At 49.0% G+C, this 17,543-nt stretch overlaps 2 protein-coding genes across 4 annotated transcripts; both read left to right on the top strand.

Annotated features, from left to right (window-relative positions):
• Positions 1–14: 14 nt before the first annotated feature.
• On the top strand, positions 15–12,557 carry Ten1 (TEN1 subunit of CST complex). Of its 2 annotated transcripts, none has more exons than XM_034504761.2 (4): positions 15–153; positions 4,317–4,451; positions 5,289–5,446; positions 12,106–12,557. In XM_034504761.2, the coding sequence occupies exons 2-4, from the start codon at positions 4,363–4,365 to the stop codon at positions 12,339–12,341; spliced, it is 483 nt and encodes a 160-aa protein (XP_034360652.1). In that variant the 5' UTR covers positions 15–153; positions 4,317–4,362; the 3' UTR covers positions 12,342–12,557. The 2 variants fall into 2 exon arrangements, with proteins under 2 accessions (XP_034360652.1, XP_034360653.1); XM_034504762.2 differs by having other exon boundaries at positions 26–153; positions 4,340–4,451.
• Positions 12,535–17,273, top strand: Cdk3 (cyclin dependent kinase 3). 2 transcript variants are annotated; one of them, XM_076935436.1, is made up of 8 exons: positions 12,535–12,663; positions 13,250–13,375; positions 13,692–13,769; positions 13,842–13,962; positions 14,052–14,222; positions 14,313–14,414; positions 15,260–15,463; positions 16,731–17,273. In XM_076935436.1, the coding sequence occupies exons 2-8, from the start codon at positions 13,260–13,262 to the stop codon at positions 16,851–16,853; spliced, it is 915 nt and encodes a 304-aa protein (XP_076791551.1). In that variant the 5' UTR covers positions 12,535–12,663; positions 13,250–13,259; the 3' UTR covers positions 16,854–17,273. The 2 variants fall into 2 exon arrangements, with proteins under 2 accessions (XP_076791551.1, XP_034360651.1); XM_034504760.2 differs by lacking the exon at positions 12,535–12,663 and having other exon boundaries at positions 12,703–13,375.
• The last annotated feature ends 270 nt before the right edge of the window (positions 17,274–17,543 follow it).

Here is a 17,543-nt window from a genome sequence, read left to right as displayed (position 1 = left end):
CTCGGCCCCGCCCCCTCTGACCGGCCCCGCCCCGCGGCCACTCCTCACGTGACCAGCTGCAATCGGGGACGCTGGAACCGCCCGCCGGACCGACGAATCCCCTGCTGCGGGCCAGGGGAGGTCCCTGAGCGGCTCCACGCCAAGGAGAGCAAGGTAGAAGGTCAAGAAACAGCGGTAGCACTGGAAAGGGAGTGGGGCTCTTTCCGGACGTCACTTCTCCAGGTTCACGTGATCTTTCCGTGCGGAAAAGAGCCCAGGAAACGCGCGCAACGGATTGGCCAGGGCCTTGAGGGGCGGGATTGCGCCTGCGCTGTAGGGCTCACCTGCTTTCAGGCTTGGGCGGTAGAGGCGGGAGTTTTGGGGTGGCGGTGGGGGTTCTGTCGCTAAACTGTCCCCGGAAACGCGAAGGGAGTGGGTGTCAAGGGTCTCGGGCGGGGTGAGGAAGCCAATGGGGGAAAGTTGTTGATTTTACTGGAACCCAACCAAATTGGAGCCAAAGGGTACCAGGACAAAGGTCACGTTTGGGAGACCGGTTCATTGTCGTTGGCTAAAAATATTGCCAACTAGACTGACTCTTAGAGGCATGGGATGCAAGGTCCTGGTGCTGCGAAGCTTCCCGGTTTATGCAGTGGGCCTGGATTTAAAGCGAGAGAGAACAGGTCCAGATACTCTACCTTTTATAATACAAGACTTTTCCCACCTAAACTGGCAGGTCCTAGACATTTTGAAATCTAGACTTTACTTTGTGGTATCGTTATCATCGTCATCGAAGATGTAAAATGTACACACGTCTAAGAAGTTCTATCGTCGGGTTGATAGCAAAGAGTTCCTTAACCTCAGAGACAGCCAGTTTTCACCCGTTTGTTTTTTAGTTCTTATTCAAAAAAAAAAAAAAAAAAAAAAAAAAAAAAAAAAAAAACCGCTTAGTAGGCTGGAGATGTCTAGCATGCACTAAAGCCAAAATCTGATCTCAAAGCACAACATAAACTGGGCACAGGCTTGCAACTTCTAGTGAAGGTCTGAGGATCTCGAAGACCAAGATCGTTATCAGATGTATAGAATAAATGAAGGCAGCCTGGGCTGTGTAATGCCTTGTTTCAAAAAGCCTTAAAGTGCTAAGTAAAATGCACACTTTCCTCATTTGATTTCATGCTGCAAAAAGGAACTACATTTCTTTTTTACCTCTCTAGCTTGCCCTTGTAACTACCTAAGTAAGACCCTTTTACATTAACAGTGCTGAGAACGGGTTAAATGAATGACGGCTTTATCTTGAATACAAAATTTAAGGGAGCCCCCAGAATTCAGTATTTTAATGCACTTCTTTTCCTTGATGCAGGAGATAGACCCCTGATCTATAGCCTCATCTCCACAAAATTAATAAGTTCAAAAGGGAAAATAAGGAAACTTCTGAAAAGTTAAATAAAGACCATATCATTGTTGTTGATTGTACCTTTGGATTCAGGCTCCGTATGCCTGAGCAAGGGTCTGTTGCCGACCTTTTCAAGGACACTTGAGCACTGATATCTTGTTTAGTTTGGTTATTGTGAATTTTATTCCTCTTAGCAAAAGCTTGGATCCCAACTACAATTAAACCAGTTATTGATGAGATAAAACCAAGGTTATTGCTTACTGGGGTAAAGAGAAAAGACTACACGGCAAACCTTTGGCAGTGTCTCAGAGAGGGAAACCTATGGTCAGACTTATTGACAGTTGGAAGTTTGACCTGGCCTTTTGGCACAGGCCTGGAATCTCAGCTATTCAAGAGGCTGAGGCAGAAAAGATCGAAAGTTCAAGACCAACCTGGATTGCAGAGAAGTGTTCATTTGGTTTAAGGCAGCAATTTCAGCCATGAGTTTTAATTATAATTTTACAAGAATCGAGGTACAGGTTGGGTTGGGTGGTGATGCCTTTAATCCTACCACTCATGAGGCAGAAGCAGATGGATCTCTATGAGTTCCATGCCATCCTGGTCTACATAGCGAGTTCCAAGCCAATCAAAGCTACATATTTAGGCCCTCTCTCAAAATAACAACAAAAACAACAAAAGAATCAGTACAAAATTGGGAATGGCAAGGTGAAGGGATTCAGATAGCCTCTGAGAGTGGACTGACAGTTAATGTTGAAGCCATCAACCTGGGTGGACAGCCCACGAAGATCTATCTACACGTGCTGATAAAGGCAGACGCTGGCAGATTAACACTCACGTGGGTAGCAAGGTACAGTGGGCTCAGTGCCAAGAAAGTGTGGGATGGGTGTTTTGATTTCTATTCTCTTCATGGATCTATTTATCCATTCATAGTTAATAGTGCCCCATGGGATGGTAGGCATGGGCTGGAGAGATGGCTCAGTGGTGAAGCGCACTGACTGTTCTTCCAGGGGACCTGGGTTCAGTTCCCAACTCTTACATGGCAGCTCACAACTGTCTGTAACTCCAGTTCTAGGGGATCTGACACCCTCACACAGACATGCATATAGGCAAAACACCAATGCATATAGCATAAGAATAATTTTTTTAAAATCCTGGTAGGTGCAAAGAACACAGTCATCAGAATCCCTGCTGTTATGGGGGTGATAATCTGGTGAGCAAAATCACGTTATTTAAACACATGACACTATTCGAATCTGATTACTCGGTGCACTGCAGTGAATGAGATAAATCAAGGTTGGGGCACAGGGAGCAGGAGAAAGACCCACTGTCAAAGAGATACTTAAAAACAGCTGATATAAAAAGGGACCTGGAAGAGAAGAGTCATGGAAGTTTGGAAAACAAAACAAACTGTTCACATTGGACTGCTGAGATGGATCAGTAGATTGCGACACTTGCCTCCTGAGATGCAAGCCCACAGGCCTGAGGGCAGCCCCAGAACCCACTAAAGGTTTTCAAAGAGAACCAGCTCCACGAGGCTGTCTTCTGACCTCCACGTGTGCCCTATAACATGCACATACATGTGCACACACACACACCAATAATAAATGCAATTTATCTTGTTAGAAAAGACCATTGTCAGGCAGCAGAGGCAGGGTGATCTCTGTAAGTTCGAGGCCAGCCTGGTCTACTACATAATATTGTGAGTTGCAAGCCAGCTAGAGCTACATGGCTGGTTGGTTGTGTTTGTTTGTTTGTAGATAGGGTTTCTCTGTGTAGTTCTGGCTATCCTGGAACTGCCCCCTGGCCCTGCCCCTGCCCCTGCCCCTGCCCCTGCCCCTGCCCCTGCCCCTGCCCCTGCCCCTGCCCCTGCCCCTGCCCCTGCCCCTGCCCCTGCCCCTGCCCCTACCTCCACCTACCAAGTGCTGGGATTAAGGCGTGAGCCGCCAACACCCAGCTGCCACATATTTTTGTCTAAAACTAAATGAATAAAACCTGTTTTGAGTATTAGGACCAACTCAGGTACAGGTCCTGAGTTTGTGAACCAGAAGGAGACAGGAAATAAAGGTTAAAGCTAGGCAATTTCCCACCCAGTGTAGCACCATGGGCCAACCTAAGACTGACTTCTATTGGTTATAGTGCGAGGTGACCTTTCATACCATTTATAGGGAGTTCTGTAGTTTGACCACCAAATTACAGATTGTTTTGTTGTTGTTGTTGTTTGGTTTTGTTTTTGTGAATAGTCAGGAATCTCAATAAGAGAATAAAGAAGCAATCTACCTTTCCCTCAGAAGGGACAAGTGTGGTAGCTGAGTAGCTCCGAGCTCTCTTTGTTCTGTATATGGGTCAGTGCGTGATGCAGGCTTGTGTGTATGCGTGTGCATGTGTGTGTGCGCATGTGTGTGTGCGTGTGTGTGTGTGTGTGTGTGTGTATGTATGTATATCTGTCACTTTCTAAGCCCTTCCTACTGGAGCTAGTATTGTGTTTTATAAAAAAAGAAAGAAAGAGCCAGGATGTGCTTGGTAGAAGCACAGTATGGTGAGGTGGAAGGGGTGTCTCTGAGGGCCCATGCTGAGGCATTCCTTCCTCCTGAGGTACCAGTCATATGATGGATATAGTAAGGAATACAGTTTATTTAGGGCATGGGAAGGGGAATTGGGGAGGGAGTAGAGACAGAGAAAGGCAGAGAAAGAGAAGAGAAGAGGAGGAGAGGCCTGCCAGGAACATGTGGAGAGGGGAGAAGGGGGATGGAGAGAGAAGGAGAAGGGGTAGGAGAGAGGGGGCAGAGAGTAAGATATCAAGGAGGGTCCAAACAGCCCCTTTATAGTAAGCCAGGCATTACCTGGCTATTGCCAGGTAACTGTAGGGGGGAGCCTAGAAGAAATGCTAACAGCTAGTCTTCCAGATATGGAAAATCTCTCATGTCCTTTGGTTGGCTTGGTTTATCAGGAATCTTCACATTTCCATCCCAGCTATTTGTATCCTGGTGCTGACAATGCTCCCGAAACCTGGGATCTATTACTTCCCCTGGGAAATCAGTGACGGCCAAGTCCCTGAAGGAAGCACACTGCGAACATTTGGCAGGTAAGGGTCATCTCTTCGTGTGGTAGGAGATAGCTAAATAGCCCCCCTTTCTACAACACTCTATTAAAATGGTTTTAATATAATTTTGCCTAATTATAAACATACACACACACACGTAATTGTGGTAGTCGTATATTGTTATGTCACAAATTACCTGAGAGTAAAGTGACACAATCATGGGACATGCTGCCCCCCAGTTTGGGAGGCTGGTGCAGGAGGATCTCAGGTTTAAGGCCTGCTTAGCAATGTAGTTTCTCAAAAGTAAAAAATAAACCGGACTTGGTGGCTCACGTCGTTAATTCCAGAACTTGGGAAGCAGAGGCAGGTGAGTTCAGGGCCAGCTTGGTCTACATATTGAGTTCCAGACTAGCCAGGGATACATACTAAGACCTTGTCTCTAAAAAATTTAACAAAGTTCAAAGTTCAAAGCAAGAGTAGGAAAATTAACAAAGTTCAAAGCAAGAGTAGGAAGTTGTGGTGGCGCACGCCTTTAATCTCAGCACTTGGGAGGCAAAGGCAGGTAGATTTCTGAGTTCGAGGCCAGCCTGGTCTACAGAGTGAGTTCCAGGACAGCCAGGGCTACACAGAGAAACCCTGTCTGGAAAAACCAAAAAAAAAAAAAAAAAAAAAAAAAAAAAAAAAGTAGGAACTTGAAAGATACCCTATCTGTATGGTAGCAGGAAACACTTGTTCAGGTCTGTTGCTTATATTTTATTTCTTAGACCAGATTGAGGCCACGCATGGACTTCCTTGTATTTGCTGGCGTCTTCAAACGTTTGGAGCTTGGTGGTGGGCTTGTCTATGAGTAGGATTGATCACACTTCCTGTGCCCTCTAGGTTGTATCTCTATGACATGACACGCTCCCTCGTGACCCTGGTAGCTCCGCAGAAACCTGATCAGTGTCAGCTGCTTGTCTGCACCAACTTGGTGGAGCCTTTTGAGGCGCATGTGAACTTCCTGTACATGGTTCTTGGGGAGCTGGAGCGTGCAGAGGGTAAGCTGTGCTACCTCCAACCTGCTTCACCCTGGTCCCTGAGCTGGGAGATCTTTTCTGTAAATTGAGAATGCACTGGACCCAGAACATGTGCCTTTTAGTCTCAGCACTTGGGAGTCAGAGGCAGGTGGATCTCTGTGAGTTCAAGGACACCCAGGGCTACATAGAGAGGCCCTGTCTAAAACAAAAACAAACAAAAGAACCAGGGAAATGGGCTAGAGCTATAGCTCAGTGGTTAAGCGCTTGCCACAGAAGTGTGAGTTTCCCAGAACACAATGAAACTCAATAGAGTTCTGATTTCAGTGCTCCCACAAGGAGATGGGAAGCAGAGACGAGAGACCAGACTGGTGTACACAGGGGTGAACCAAGGGCCTAACCTCAAACAAACAGTGGAAGACAAGGTCCGACACCCATGGCTAGCCTCTGATATTCACACATGCGTCGTGGCATGCACAAGCTGACACACGAAGAATAAATTAGGATAGGAATGGGCTGGGCCTGTCCTGTTATCTAGTGGGATTATCCTTGCTTACAGATCAGCCCATGCAGTCAAGGCGTCTTGGGAAACATGTGTGATTAGTCTGGAATGAACCAGCCATGGGATGCCAAATCAGAAAGAGGGTTGGTGAAGAAATGTCACCATGGAGACGTGACAAAGGAGAAGACCCAGGTTCTGAGGGTCTGTATATGAGGCAGTTTGCTTAGATCTTTCCTAAGATGCCCACAATCCCTTAATCTCCATCTTATGACTATTTCATGGAAACCAAGGCTCAAGAGAAGAGGGGCCTGGAGTAACAGGCCAGGAAGTCCAGGTGAGAGAGAGAAAATGCAAGGGGGGAGTTTAAATAGTCCGGAGCATCGGTCTCTGTGGCAGAAAGCATCAGAAGCCAGGCTGAAGTATGGGTAAGTGGCAGATACCCAGCATGCATCAGTCCTGAGCTCTATCCCCTGCTTCAAAAAACATTACAAGAGTCTTTGAGCAGGTTGAGCTCCCGGTCATGGAGAGGGGCCCAGGGGCTTCTCTCTCTCCTGGGGGGTTTATCAATGACATCGTTGGTGTCTGTTTGTCAATGACATCGTTGATGTCTATCAATGACATCGTTGGGTATCTGTTAGCATTTGCTTCCCTAACTCTCTTATCAAAGGAATGAGTGTTCATTGCAGAGAATTCAAAGAGTAGAAAACAGAAAAGGGGCTGAGGATGTAGTTGAGTAGAGGAGTTCTTGCCTGGCGTGGGTAAGGCCATATTTAATCGCCAACAGTGCAGAGGTGGAGGGAGGAAAAGGGAAAGAAACAGAGGAGGTCACCTGTAACCCTGCCAAGAGCAATTGCCATTATTAACTTCCCTCCAGAACTTTCCAACTTTGATTTTTTAGAAAAAATGTCTCATTATATCATCCTGTCTGGAATGTTCGCCCCGAGCTCAGCTGATCCTCTTGCCTCAGCCTTCTAGGTAATTGGCACTACAGGTACTCGATGCTGAACCTGGCTCCCGCAGTCAGTCTGTCTGTCCATCTCTCTCAGCAAGCAGCAAGCAGTTTTATTTAAATATTTAAATTTACTTATTTAAATAGTACAAGGGGCTGGAGACATGTCTCATCAGTTCAGAGTATTCATTGCTCTTCCAGAGAAAGGACCCCAGTTCGATTTCCAGTACCCACACGAGGTCTCATAACCATCCATAACATCAGGCTCTGGAGATCTAACACCCTCATCTGGCCTCCACAGATACTGCATGTATGTGGCACACAAACATGCATGCAGGCAGAACACCTATATGCATAAAATAACAAAATAAACAAATCTTCAAAAAATGATTGAAGAGAGAGACAGTAGAGGATCCACTGGGGGAGCAGCACGCCATGTGGCCAGAGTGTTCCGGAGTGTTCCGGAGTGTTCCGGAGTGTTCTGGAGTGTTCCAGAGCTTCCACAGTGGTTTTCTGTACCATTTTCTTTACATGGCTAATAGCACACTGTACTTCGTGTCTGTGGGTGTTTTTTTGTTTTGTTTTTTTTTAAAGTTTTTAAACATTTGAAATTTGTTTTTATTTATGTATTTAGTGTGTGTGTTGTTTTTAAGACAGAGTCTCATATATCCTGGGCTGGCCTCAGAATGGTAGTATAGCCAAGGCTGGCCTTAAACTTGTGATTGGAATGGAGAATGGCTCAGCGGTTATGAGCGTTTGCTGTTCTTGCAGGTGACCATGCCTGTTATGATGCATATTTCCAGCACCCACATGGCAGCTCGTAACTGTCCATAACTCCAGCTTCACAGGACGTGACTTGTCTGATCTCTGCACAGACATCCATGCAGATATTCATACACGTAGGGAAATATAGCTTTAAAAAAAAAAAAAAAAAAAAGCTAAAAACTATGATCTTCTGCCTCTGCCTCCCTCATGCTGGGATTCCAGGCATGTGCCACTGGGCCCAGCTATGACATGGAACTCTTCCTCCCTTTTCCTTGCTTTGAGACAGAGTCTCTCACTATTTAGCCCAGGCTTGCTTGAATTTGTGATCCTTCTGCCTCTAACTCCTGAGTACTAGGATTCTGCATATGTGTAACCACAGCCATCCAATCTATAGACTTTTCTTAGCATTTAAAAAATTGATTTTAGGAGCCAGGCAGTGGTGGCACATGCCTTTAATCCCAGCACTTTAATTAATGTAATTAATTCATTAATTAAATAGTGCTGGTTTTAATTATATTGTCTTTAATAAAAGTTCCTCATACACAGATTTAAAATTTGAAGGTCAGAGTTCCTGCCTCCATAACTGATTTACTGATTTGAGAGTGACATGAGAGGAGGCACTAAAGGCCTTTCATCTTAAAAAAAAAAAAAAAACCAAAAACAGAACAGAACAAAACAAAAAAACCCTCCTTATTTATAGTGTGGGCACACATCCCATGTCTGCCTCGCTGAGCATAGTGTGCTGGTCCGGTGCTCTCTAAGGCCGGTGTTCCGGCTTCTGTTTGATTTCCTTTTTCAAAACTTTTGAATGCATTTTCTGAGTATTTATTTGTGCCACTGTGATCTGGAGTAAGGAATTAAAGAGCGAGCAGTGGTTGGAGCCCTGAGTTGGCAGAGTGTGACCACACCTGTCCTGACCTCTCACCTGGGCAGAAGGTAGGAACTGTGTGGTTGCTTTCATCTTTCCTGGGCCTGGCCCTAAGTCCTGGCCAATACAAAGGTCCATCAAACATGTGTTATGCCCTGTGTCCAGGTTGAAAGTTCTGAGGACAGAGGTCTGTCACAGGAACCTTTCTCACAGTTTTTGCATCTGGAGCCAGCCAGGAGACAAGTGTGGAACTGCGCCAGCTATGCAGTCAACTCCCGGGATCTGACACCTCTTGCTACCGTCCAAGGACCTGATGGGTCCCTGTCCATGTGTTTCTAAACACCTTCCCGTTTTGTAATTAGTAATAATCACACCTTGTAAAAACTTACTGGCTGTGACAACTGCCACCTCACAAACCTCTTTTCTCATCTTTTAAAAACTATTGTAAAAACTTTTAATTGACACATGGTGATTGTATATACATACTATGGGGCACAAGATGACATTTCAGTATGTGTCCATGGTAGGTAATGAATGATTTGATTACATCAGAACAATTGGCATATCAATCTCTGTAGACATTTATCTCGTGTGTGTGTGTGTGTGTGTGTGTGTGTGTGTGTGCGCGCGTGTGTGTGTGTGCTAGGAATACTTAAAATATCCTCTCTGTTTTGAAATATTCAAAGTAGTTGGCAACAAGGAGGCCTGGTGTTACAAGACTGTGATCTTAGCTACCAGGAAGTTCAAGGCCTACCAGAGATGCAGAGTGTGTTCTAGGGCATCCTAGGGACCTTGGCAAGGCCATACCTCAGAAAATTCAGAACAGAAAAAAGAAGAAGCTGGGGGAAGGAGGCACAGCTCAGTGGTGGCAACACAAAGGTAAAGGAATTTTTCTAGGAGAGACAGTTTGTGAGGCAGGAGAGTTACATGTTTGGTAATGCTTACATAACTCACAGAGGGTGAGGCCAGGCTAGCCAGGACACAGAAGAATTTCTAGGCAGAGAAGGGAAGCTGCTCAGTGAGATAAGACCTTGAAGTCATTGTGTTAGATGAATCTGTTCCGGGGTCTGTGGCCTTTCTGCACTCATCAGTGGATGTGAGCAGGGAGGGATGAGGCTAGGGATGCCTCAGGCAGACACAGGTCAAAGGCAAAGGCTGATTCCTACGATACCAGGAAAATGGCGGGGAGATACTTAGGGCCAGCTGAAGGGACAGAGAAGGTGAGGGACTCCAGGAGACCCAAGGGCTGAAGAAGCCTGCAGTGGGGCGCAAGGTCAGGAAGACACTGACAACAAAGTTTCTACAGCAGGGGTGGAAGATTCTAGAGCAAGCAGTTCGAGGTGTGAGGTGGGTGTGGGAGGGAGAACTGGAGCAGAGGTGAACAGTGCTGTAAATGGTTATTAGTGGGAAGGAGACAGGCGTGTAACATGAACTCTGGACTCAGCTCCTGCGCAGTGGGGAGTGTGTGGTAGGAGGACCGGTTGGTGTGGATAAAGCCAGATTTCAACCAAGTCCCAGAGAAAAGGTGAGGATGTTATAAAGACACTGGGAGAGGGAGACACAGTACAACACAGGAAGGACACAGGACACAGGAGTGTGGACAGGGATGAGAACTTGGTGGGGTTTGGGATGACAGTACAAGACCTACTTCTGATGTCATCGAGAGACTGCCATTAAGGAGCACAGGCCAGCCCTAGTGGCCTCCGCACTAGGCTGCACTAGCAGGGCAGCAGTGGTACCTGATAAGTGTGTGCCGAGGCTTGACCCTGGGCCTCCCACATGCTAGGCATATGGTTGTGTTTTACTGTTTTTAGATGGTCTCTCGTGTACAGCAGACTCCCCGCAAACTGGCTGTGCATCGGAGGATAACCCTGACCTCCTCACCTGAGTGCTGGGACTACAGGCATGTGCTATCGTGTCTGTTTTATGTGGTGCTAGAGGGAGCTCAGATCCTAGGCTGAGTGGGTGCTAGCCTGGTGCTCTACCTGCTGGGCTGCATGCCCAGCCTTTATCCTTCATGCCCAGCCTTTTCCCTTCTTTTGAAGATTTATTTTACTTTTAAGTGTGTGTGTGTATGTGTGTGTGTGTGTGTGTGTATGTGTATGTGTGTGTGTGTGTGTGTTCCTGTCTATCTGTATATAGGTATATATACATACATGCCCATAGAAGCCCAAGGCCTTGGACTCCCCTGGAGTTGGAGTCAAGGGGCTGTGAGCAATTGGATGTGGTGCTGGGAACTGAACTCAGGTCCTCTGAAAGAGCAGTGTGTGCTCTTAACCACTGACCCATCTCCCCCCCCCCCCCCTTTATGTTAGTTTTTGGCAGTAATGAAGGTCAAACCCAGGTCCTTGCACACACTAGAGGGCAATCGATTTATTTTTTGAAATGAGATTTTTATTCAGCCACACCCTGCCAAGGGCTAGGATTCTAGGCAAGCCCCTTCATGCCGGTTTACCTCGCACCTTCTACCCCAGTTAAAATTTCGGCCACAGGCTGCATCCTCAAATACTACACATGAGCTTCCAGAAGTTTTTCCTTCTTCCATCCAGAGTGGGCTGAAGCACCTGAACTGCCAACCGTGGTCTGATTGGGCCACCAATAAGCCCTTTAGAGGGGCTGGAGAGATGGCTCAGTAGTTAGGACCACTGACTGCTCTTCTAGAAGGTCCTGAGTTCAGTTCCCAGGAGCTGCATGGTGGCTCACAACCCTCTGTAATGGGATCTGATGCCCTCTTCTGGTGTGTCTGAAGACAGCAACAGTGTGCTCACATACATTAAAAAAAAAAAAAAGTAAAAAACCCAGTCTAAACCTAAGTAGGGGCTGGAGAGATGGCTCCAAGATTAAGAGCACTCACTGCCTTTACAGATGATTTTGGCTCCATTCCCAACACTCATACAGTGACTCAGGACCACCCATAACTTCTAGAGGATATGACGCCCCCTTCTATTGTCTGGGGACACCAGGCACACATGGGGCACATATGCCTCTATGCAGGTAAAAGTGTCCACACACATAAAGTAAACATGAACATGAATAAGTAAGTATGGGGCTGGAGAGATGGCTCAGTGGTTAAGAGCACTGGCTGCTCTTGCAGAGGACCTGGGTTTGATTCCCAGCAAGCACATGGTTGCTCACAACCACCTGAAACTCCACTTTCAGGAGATCCAATGCCCCCTTTGCCCTGCCAGGGAACTGCATGCACACTGTGCAGCTGCACACATGTTGAGTGAAGAGCCACGTGGGAGTGACTCACTCACCCCACCATGGCCAAACTCGCTGGAGCACAGTCCCTTGGACTTATCAAACATGGTTCCTCTTCACCCCTATTTTCCATGACACTGGCCCCAGAGTGCCTAAGAGGGCTTTTCCCTAGGGCAGAAGTATTGCCTCAGCCCTGGGCTTTTGGAAGGCAAAGGAATACCAGTGGGTGGGATATGTGGAGGGACAGCCTCCTGCTCCTGCGGTACAGGGCAGGCCCGGGCTCTGCCTCTTCTGGAAGCAGATTGCCAGCTTCCTTAGTGCCTCAGGAGTGAGCTAGTCTGAGGAGACCAGAGTCATCGAAGTCCCTGCTAACGCCTCTCCTCGCATCTGTCTTTCAGGTGGCTCTTTAATGGTGAGGGCCCGACTGCTCACCTGTGTGGAGGGGATGGATCTGTCCTTGTTAGAAAAAGCCATCTTGGATCAGAGGCTCCACCTGAAGAAGAGGCAGGAGCCAATAGAAGATGCTAACACCCTGCAAGCCTCTCCACCTGCTCCTCAACCTCTTCCCAGTGACAGCCCTAGTCTGGAACCAGAGATCAAGGAGGAGGTGCCCCCTCCCCAAACTCTGGACTGACCAGAAAGCTCACCCAAGCTGGCCATAGTGGCCCATACTGCAATCCCAGTGCTGAGGAGGGAGAGGCAGGAAGAGGCGGAGTTTAAAGCCAGTCTGAGCTACATGACCCCCCCCCCCAAATGAATATGATACCCCACCCCAGGGCCCTGGAGCTGTGGCTTGTGAGGGACATGAAGGGTTCCTGAATGCCTCCTGAATAAAGAGTATGAGCGTGCAGTGTGTGTGCTGATGCGAAGCCGGCTGCAGCCAGAAGGGGCCAGCAGGGGGAGCCACAAGCAGACAGCTTGCTGACAGAGAAGCTGCAGCCTGTTGAGGGCTTCTGGTGAATTCTGGGCTAGGAGGCTGAGGGGAGGATTATAGGTACCCAGGGTCAGAATTGGGAGGCCAAAGGACAAATTGGGGGGCCCAGGACACAAAGGGCTCACTTTTACTGAGGTTCTGACCTCATTGGAGACTATGAATCGCCAAATGGGCAAGGCCGAGGCCCAGGGTCCTCATGTGTGACCCAGGGTAGGATTGTGGTCTTAGAAGCCTTGGCCAACTCCTAACCTCTGCCTCATGCTGTCAACCCTCCCCTGTACAGCTTTTATGGGTAGATTCTTGTGGCCCCAGAGTGTGGGTTTGCCTGGGCCCAGGTGTGGGCTAAGGTAGAAGTTTGGGCTCTCCTGCATTCCGTAGCCAGGCACTGGAGAAGCCGCCTGGAGCTGGGTTAGGCTGGGCTGGACAAGAAGCAGTCTTCAGCCTTGAACCATCTTCTCAAGCAAGATGGGTGGCAGGCAGTGCATGGGGAGAGCCAGGCCTGGGCTGGGGCTGTGGTGGGCCTTATGTGTAGACTGGAGTCCGGTGGAGGGGATGAATTCTTCCTGTGAAATTTAAATGTCCAGATGTGGTCTGTTTCCCCCGGACAGCTCTACAGACATGGATGCGTTCCAGAAGGTAGAGAGGATCGGAGAGGGGACCTATGGGGTGGTCTATAAGGCCAAGAACAAAGTGACTGGGCAGCTTGTGGCACTCAAGAAGATCAGGCTGGATCTGTAAGTGTTGGGACTCTCCCCGACACCCTGTCTGTCTCCCAAGGGAATGCCCAAACTTGTTCTCATCTCCGGGGCTTGCACCCAACTTCTAGGGTAGCCATGAAGGGTCGGCCCCTACCTCCCTGCCCCTCTACTAGCCTTTGTCCTGGGTCCAGCTCTGTGACGTTTGGTGGCTGTAAAGTGTGTTGGGGAGCACAGGTCCCGCACTTGGACAGGCCTTCTGTAGAGAAACGGGGAAAATGGTGTGAGGTACGCACTCACATACCCTGGCCAGAAGTGGCTCCTTGTGCCCATTGGTGCTTCATCCTTCCTACAGGGAGACCGAGGGGGTGCCCAGCACTGCCATCAGGGAGATTACCTTGCTGAAAGAACTGAAGCACCCCAATATCATCAAGTGAGCTGGGAAAGGAAGTGGGGGGTTGGGGTCGTTAAATGTCATGTCCTGAGACTGTACCCTCCCTGGCAGACTGCTCGATGTGATCCACAGAGAGAAGAAGCTGTATATGGTGTTTGAGTTCCTCACTCAGGACCTGAGGAAGCGCATGGACTCCTCCCCCACCTCAGAGCTCCCTCTGCATGTAGTAAAGGTGCCCAGGGGAAAGGGACAGGGTAAAGCCACACCCAGACCCCTGCCAGCCACCTTCTGCCCCATGGCTTTTCTTGGTCATTCCCACAGAGCTACCTCTCCCAGCTGCTGCAAGGGGTGAGTTTCTGCCACGCCCACCAGGTCATTCACCGAGACCTGAAGCCGCAGAACCTGCTTATCAATGAGTGTGGGGCCATCAAACTGGCTGACTTCGGACTGGCTCGGGCCTTTGGGATTCCCCTGCGCACCTATACCCATGAGGTAGTGGAGGGCAGGGGATGAGAGGAACAGCCAAATGACGTCCCTGGTAGACTCGGCCACCATGAAGGATGCTGGTTCTTGTCTCCATAGGTGGTGACACTGTGGTACCGGGCCCCCGAGATCCTCTTGGGCAGCAAGTTTTATTCAACAGCTGTGGATATCTGGAGCATTGGTTGCATCTTTGCAGAGATGGTAGAGGGGACAAGCTGGGCTAGGGGTGTCTCTCAGTGGCAGAGTGGTCATCTAAGCTGGTGATAGCCATGGCCTCAATTCCCAAGACTGCAACAACAACAACAACAAAAAAAAAAAAAAAAAAAAAAAAAAAAGAAACAAACTTTGAGCTGGTGACCAGGGACATGGCTTAGTGGGTAAAAGTACTTGCTACCCAACCTGACAACACGAGTTTGATTCCTAGAACACTCGTGGTGGAAGAAAGGAACCAAAGTTCTCATCTGACTGCCACACATGCACTGTGACACACACACACATACACAAACACACATGCACACATGCAAATCAATACATGTAAAACGAAAACATTTTAGCCAACAAATTTGAGCTGGGCATGGTAGCAGGTGCCTGTCATTCTAGCACTTGGAAAGACAGGATAATATGCAGGATAATATGGACTTGAAGGCCAGCCTAAAAACAAGGGCTAAGAAAGCAGCTCAGGGGTAGAACAACAACAACAACAACCAGTAGTTAAGGGGAAAGGGGGTGCCCTGAGACAGGAGGATCTCCTATGGGTCAAGGCCAGCCTGGGCTACACAACCAGGGCAGCCCACCAGGATCCTACTGTGGTTAATACTTCTATTAGAAGTGGGTTGAAGAGTGTATGTGACTGGAAAGCCTTGTTCAGAAATGATGAGAATTTTAACATAGCCCTGGGAAAGACATCTTTATTGTTTATTTTGAGACAAGGTCTCACTGTATAACTTTGGCTAGCCTAGAACTCACTATGTAGATCAGGCTGGCTTTGAACTCAGAGAGATCCATCACTAGTATCATACAGAACACACATTTCTCTCCTGCTCCAGGTGACTGGCAAAGCTCTGTTTCCTGGTGACTCAGAGATCGACCAGCTCTTTCGGATCTTTCGCACCCTGGGGACCCCCAGTGAAGCCATGTGGCCCGGAGTCTCCCAGCTGCCTGACTATCAGAGTAGCTTCCCCAAATGGAACAGGAAGGGGCTGGAGGAAATCGTGCCTAGCCTGGGACCGGAAGGCAAGGACCTGCTCCTGGTAGGTACAAGTAGGCAGGGACAGCATCTGAGCCATCTCTCCAGCCCTGTGTCTGACTCTCTTGTGGGCTTCCTGCCCCATCTGGGTGGAGCAGTTCTCTGAGCAGAGGCCACACCTCCTCCTGCCTCAGTTTCCCCCATAGTCCATCTTCACATAGGACTGGCTGTGCAGAGCGTGTTCTTCCCTACCTGGTGGACCCCTGCTGCTCCCCTGATCCTTCAGCTGCCTACCAGGCCTCAGAGCCAGCCCTGTTTGCTCACAAGCCTGCAATCCCCATTTCTGGGTTTACCCATGTTGGACCAGGGAGGAAAGGGCAGGGCCTCCATCGAGGCCCTAGTCAGCTTACCAGAAGCCTGTGTGTGTGTTGTCTACCAACCTAGTGCCACCAGGAATGGCATGTGCTTCCTGCTAAGGTCTTTTCCTTCATAAGCTATTTCCTGGCATCCTGCCTGGGTTATGATTGCAGAGAGTGAGCTGCACCAGCCTGGTCCTGGGCTGTGAGCTCCTCCTTCACTTGCTCTATCCTGCCCCACCTCGAGTGCACACTCTTTGGACGGGTTAGGGACTCCTGCTTACCATGAAACACACTGTTCTCAACCAGGAGTGGGTGGAACCTGGATGGGTCGTAGGCCTGGAATCCAGACAAATTGTTTAACCTCAGTTCTGGGAGCGTCCGGACCTGGCTTAAAAGCTGGGACACACGGGCTAAGATGGTTCCGTTGGCCAAGTGCTTGCCACACAAACCTGAGAACTTCAGATCTCCAGAACCACACAAAGCCAGGGGTGGGGTGGCTTAGTGGGTCAAAGCTCTTGAGGCACAGTCATAGTACCTAAAGCTGAACACAGAAGCAGGAATCTATAACTCCACTGCTCCTAGAACAGGATGGGGGCCCGAGACAGGGGGATCCCTGAAGCTCACAGGCTAGCCTGGCCTATGCTGTGCTGGCAAACAAAGAGACCCTGTGTGGGGGCTGGAGAGATGGCTGCTCTCGCGAGAGTTCAGTTCCCAGCACCCAGACCAAGTGTCTCATAGTCAACTCTAACTCCAGTTCCAGGGGACCTGATGCTTCTGGTTTCAGGCGCGCGCGCGCACACACACACACACACACACACACACACACAAACACACAGAGCTAAGAGGCAGCTTCACAAAGTTCTGGGGTTAAACAGCCTTTCAGGGACATGGCCCTCCCTCCCACTGGTACCTGTTGAAGGGACTTCCTCTGTCTCCTGATTTGATCCAACAATCTTGTCTTTCCTTCCCCAGCAACTCCTACGGTATGACCCCAGCCAGCGGATCTCAGCCAAGACTGCCCTGGCCCATCCTTACTTCTCTACTGAGCACTCCCTAGCCCCCCAACAATGCACGGGGGAGCATTTCTACCACTGAGAACACATATGTGGCACCCGCCTCCCACCCACTTCCCAAGAAAGCCTTTCTAGGGAGAACACACCCCGAGGGGCTTGGGTTCAAATCGCCTGCAGGCTGGCAAGCTCCTGTATTGTTTGTTGGATTTAATGGTGCACTTTCAAAAGGCTTGCAGGTGCTCCCTGCATGGGGGCGGGGCTGGTTACCCCTCTGATAACAGGTGTCAGGTTAGTTAAGAGACCCCAGCCCTTCACCTTCACTGCACAGCCAGGCCCCTGCGAGAGGGTACCCTCTGCTGGTTAAACAGTTGGGGCAGGGCAATTCTCTGATCCTAGGAGTGGTTACAGCACTTGAGGGTGTTGTAAGCAGTCCCATCGTCAGAAATAGGCTGTTGATGTCCTTCTGTGTGACACATGGGAAATAAATGTAACTTGTTCCTGAGTTTTCTGGTGTCAGTCTGCGTATAGGGACATGGCTTGACAACAAGGGGGATCTTGACAGAGGGCTAGAGACAGTTCTGGCAGGACCTGAGGGGCCAGGGGGCTTCCAAGGCCTCGTTTCATGACCTCCTGTTTCTCAGGCAGGTGAGTTGGGCACATCCACCCCACATAACACATACTTGTAGGGAAAAAAAAAAATCCCCAAGCAACACTGCTTCTGGGCTCACACCCTAGACATAGTGACCCTGCAACCCCAAATGAGAGTGAGACA

This window comes from Arvicanthis niloticus, chromosome 6 (assembly GCF_011762505.2).
Source record: "Arvicanthis niloticus isolate mArvNil1 chromosome 6, mArvNil1.pat.X, whole genome shotgun sequence".
NCBI lineage: Eukaryota > Metazoa > Chordata > Mammalia > Rodentia > Muridae > Arvicanthis > Arvicanthis niloticus.
This window is presented reverse-complemented; position numbering and strand designations above follow the sequence as displayed.

What these genes read in the sequence shown, in the direction of transcription:
- Ten1 (XM_034504761.2), top strand. Translation starts at nt 4,363, where the DNA reads ATGCTCCCGAAACCTGGGATCTATTACTTCCCCTGGGAAATCAGTGAC. An exon ending in ACACTGCGAACATTTGGCAG is followed by an intron (nt 4,452 to 5,288) that starts GTAAGGGTCATC and finishes TGTGCCCTCTAG; the next exon opens with GTTGTATCTCTATGACATGA. An exon ending in GGAGCTGGAGCGTGCAGAGG is followed by an intron (nt 5,447 to 12,105) that starts GTAAGCTGTGCT and finishes TCTGTCTTTCAG; the next exon opens with GTGGCTCTTTAATGGTGAGG.
- Cdk3 (XM_034504760.2), top strand. Translation starts at nt 13,218, where the DNA reads ATGTCCAGATGTGGTCTGTTTCCCCCGGACAGCTCTACAGACATGGAT. An exon ending in AAGCACCCCAATATCATCAA is followed by an intron (nt 13,770 to 13,841) that starts GTGAGCTGGGAA and finishes CCTCCCTGGCAG; the next exon opens with ACTGCTCGATGTGATCCACA. An exon ending in GTTGCATCTTTGCAGAGATG is followed by an intron (nt 14,415 to 15,259) that starts GTAGAGGGGACA and finishes CTCCTGCTCCAG; the next exon opens with GTGACTGGCAAAGCTCTGTT.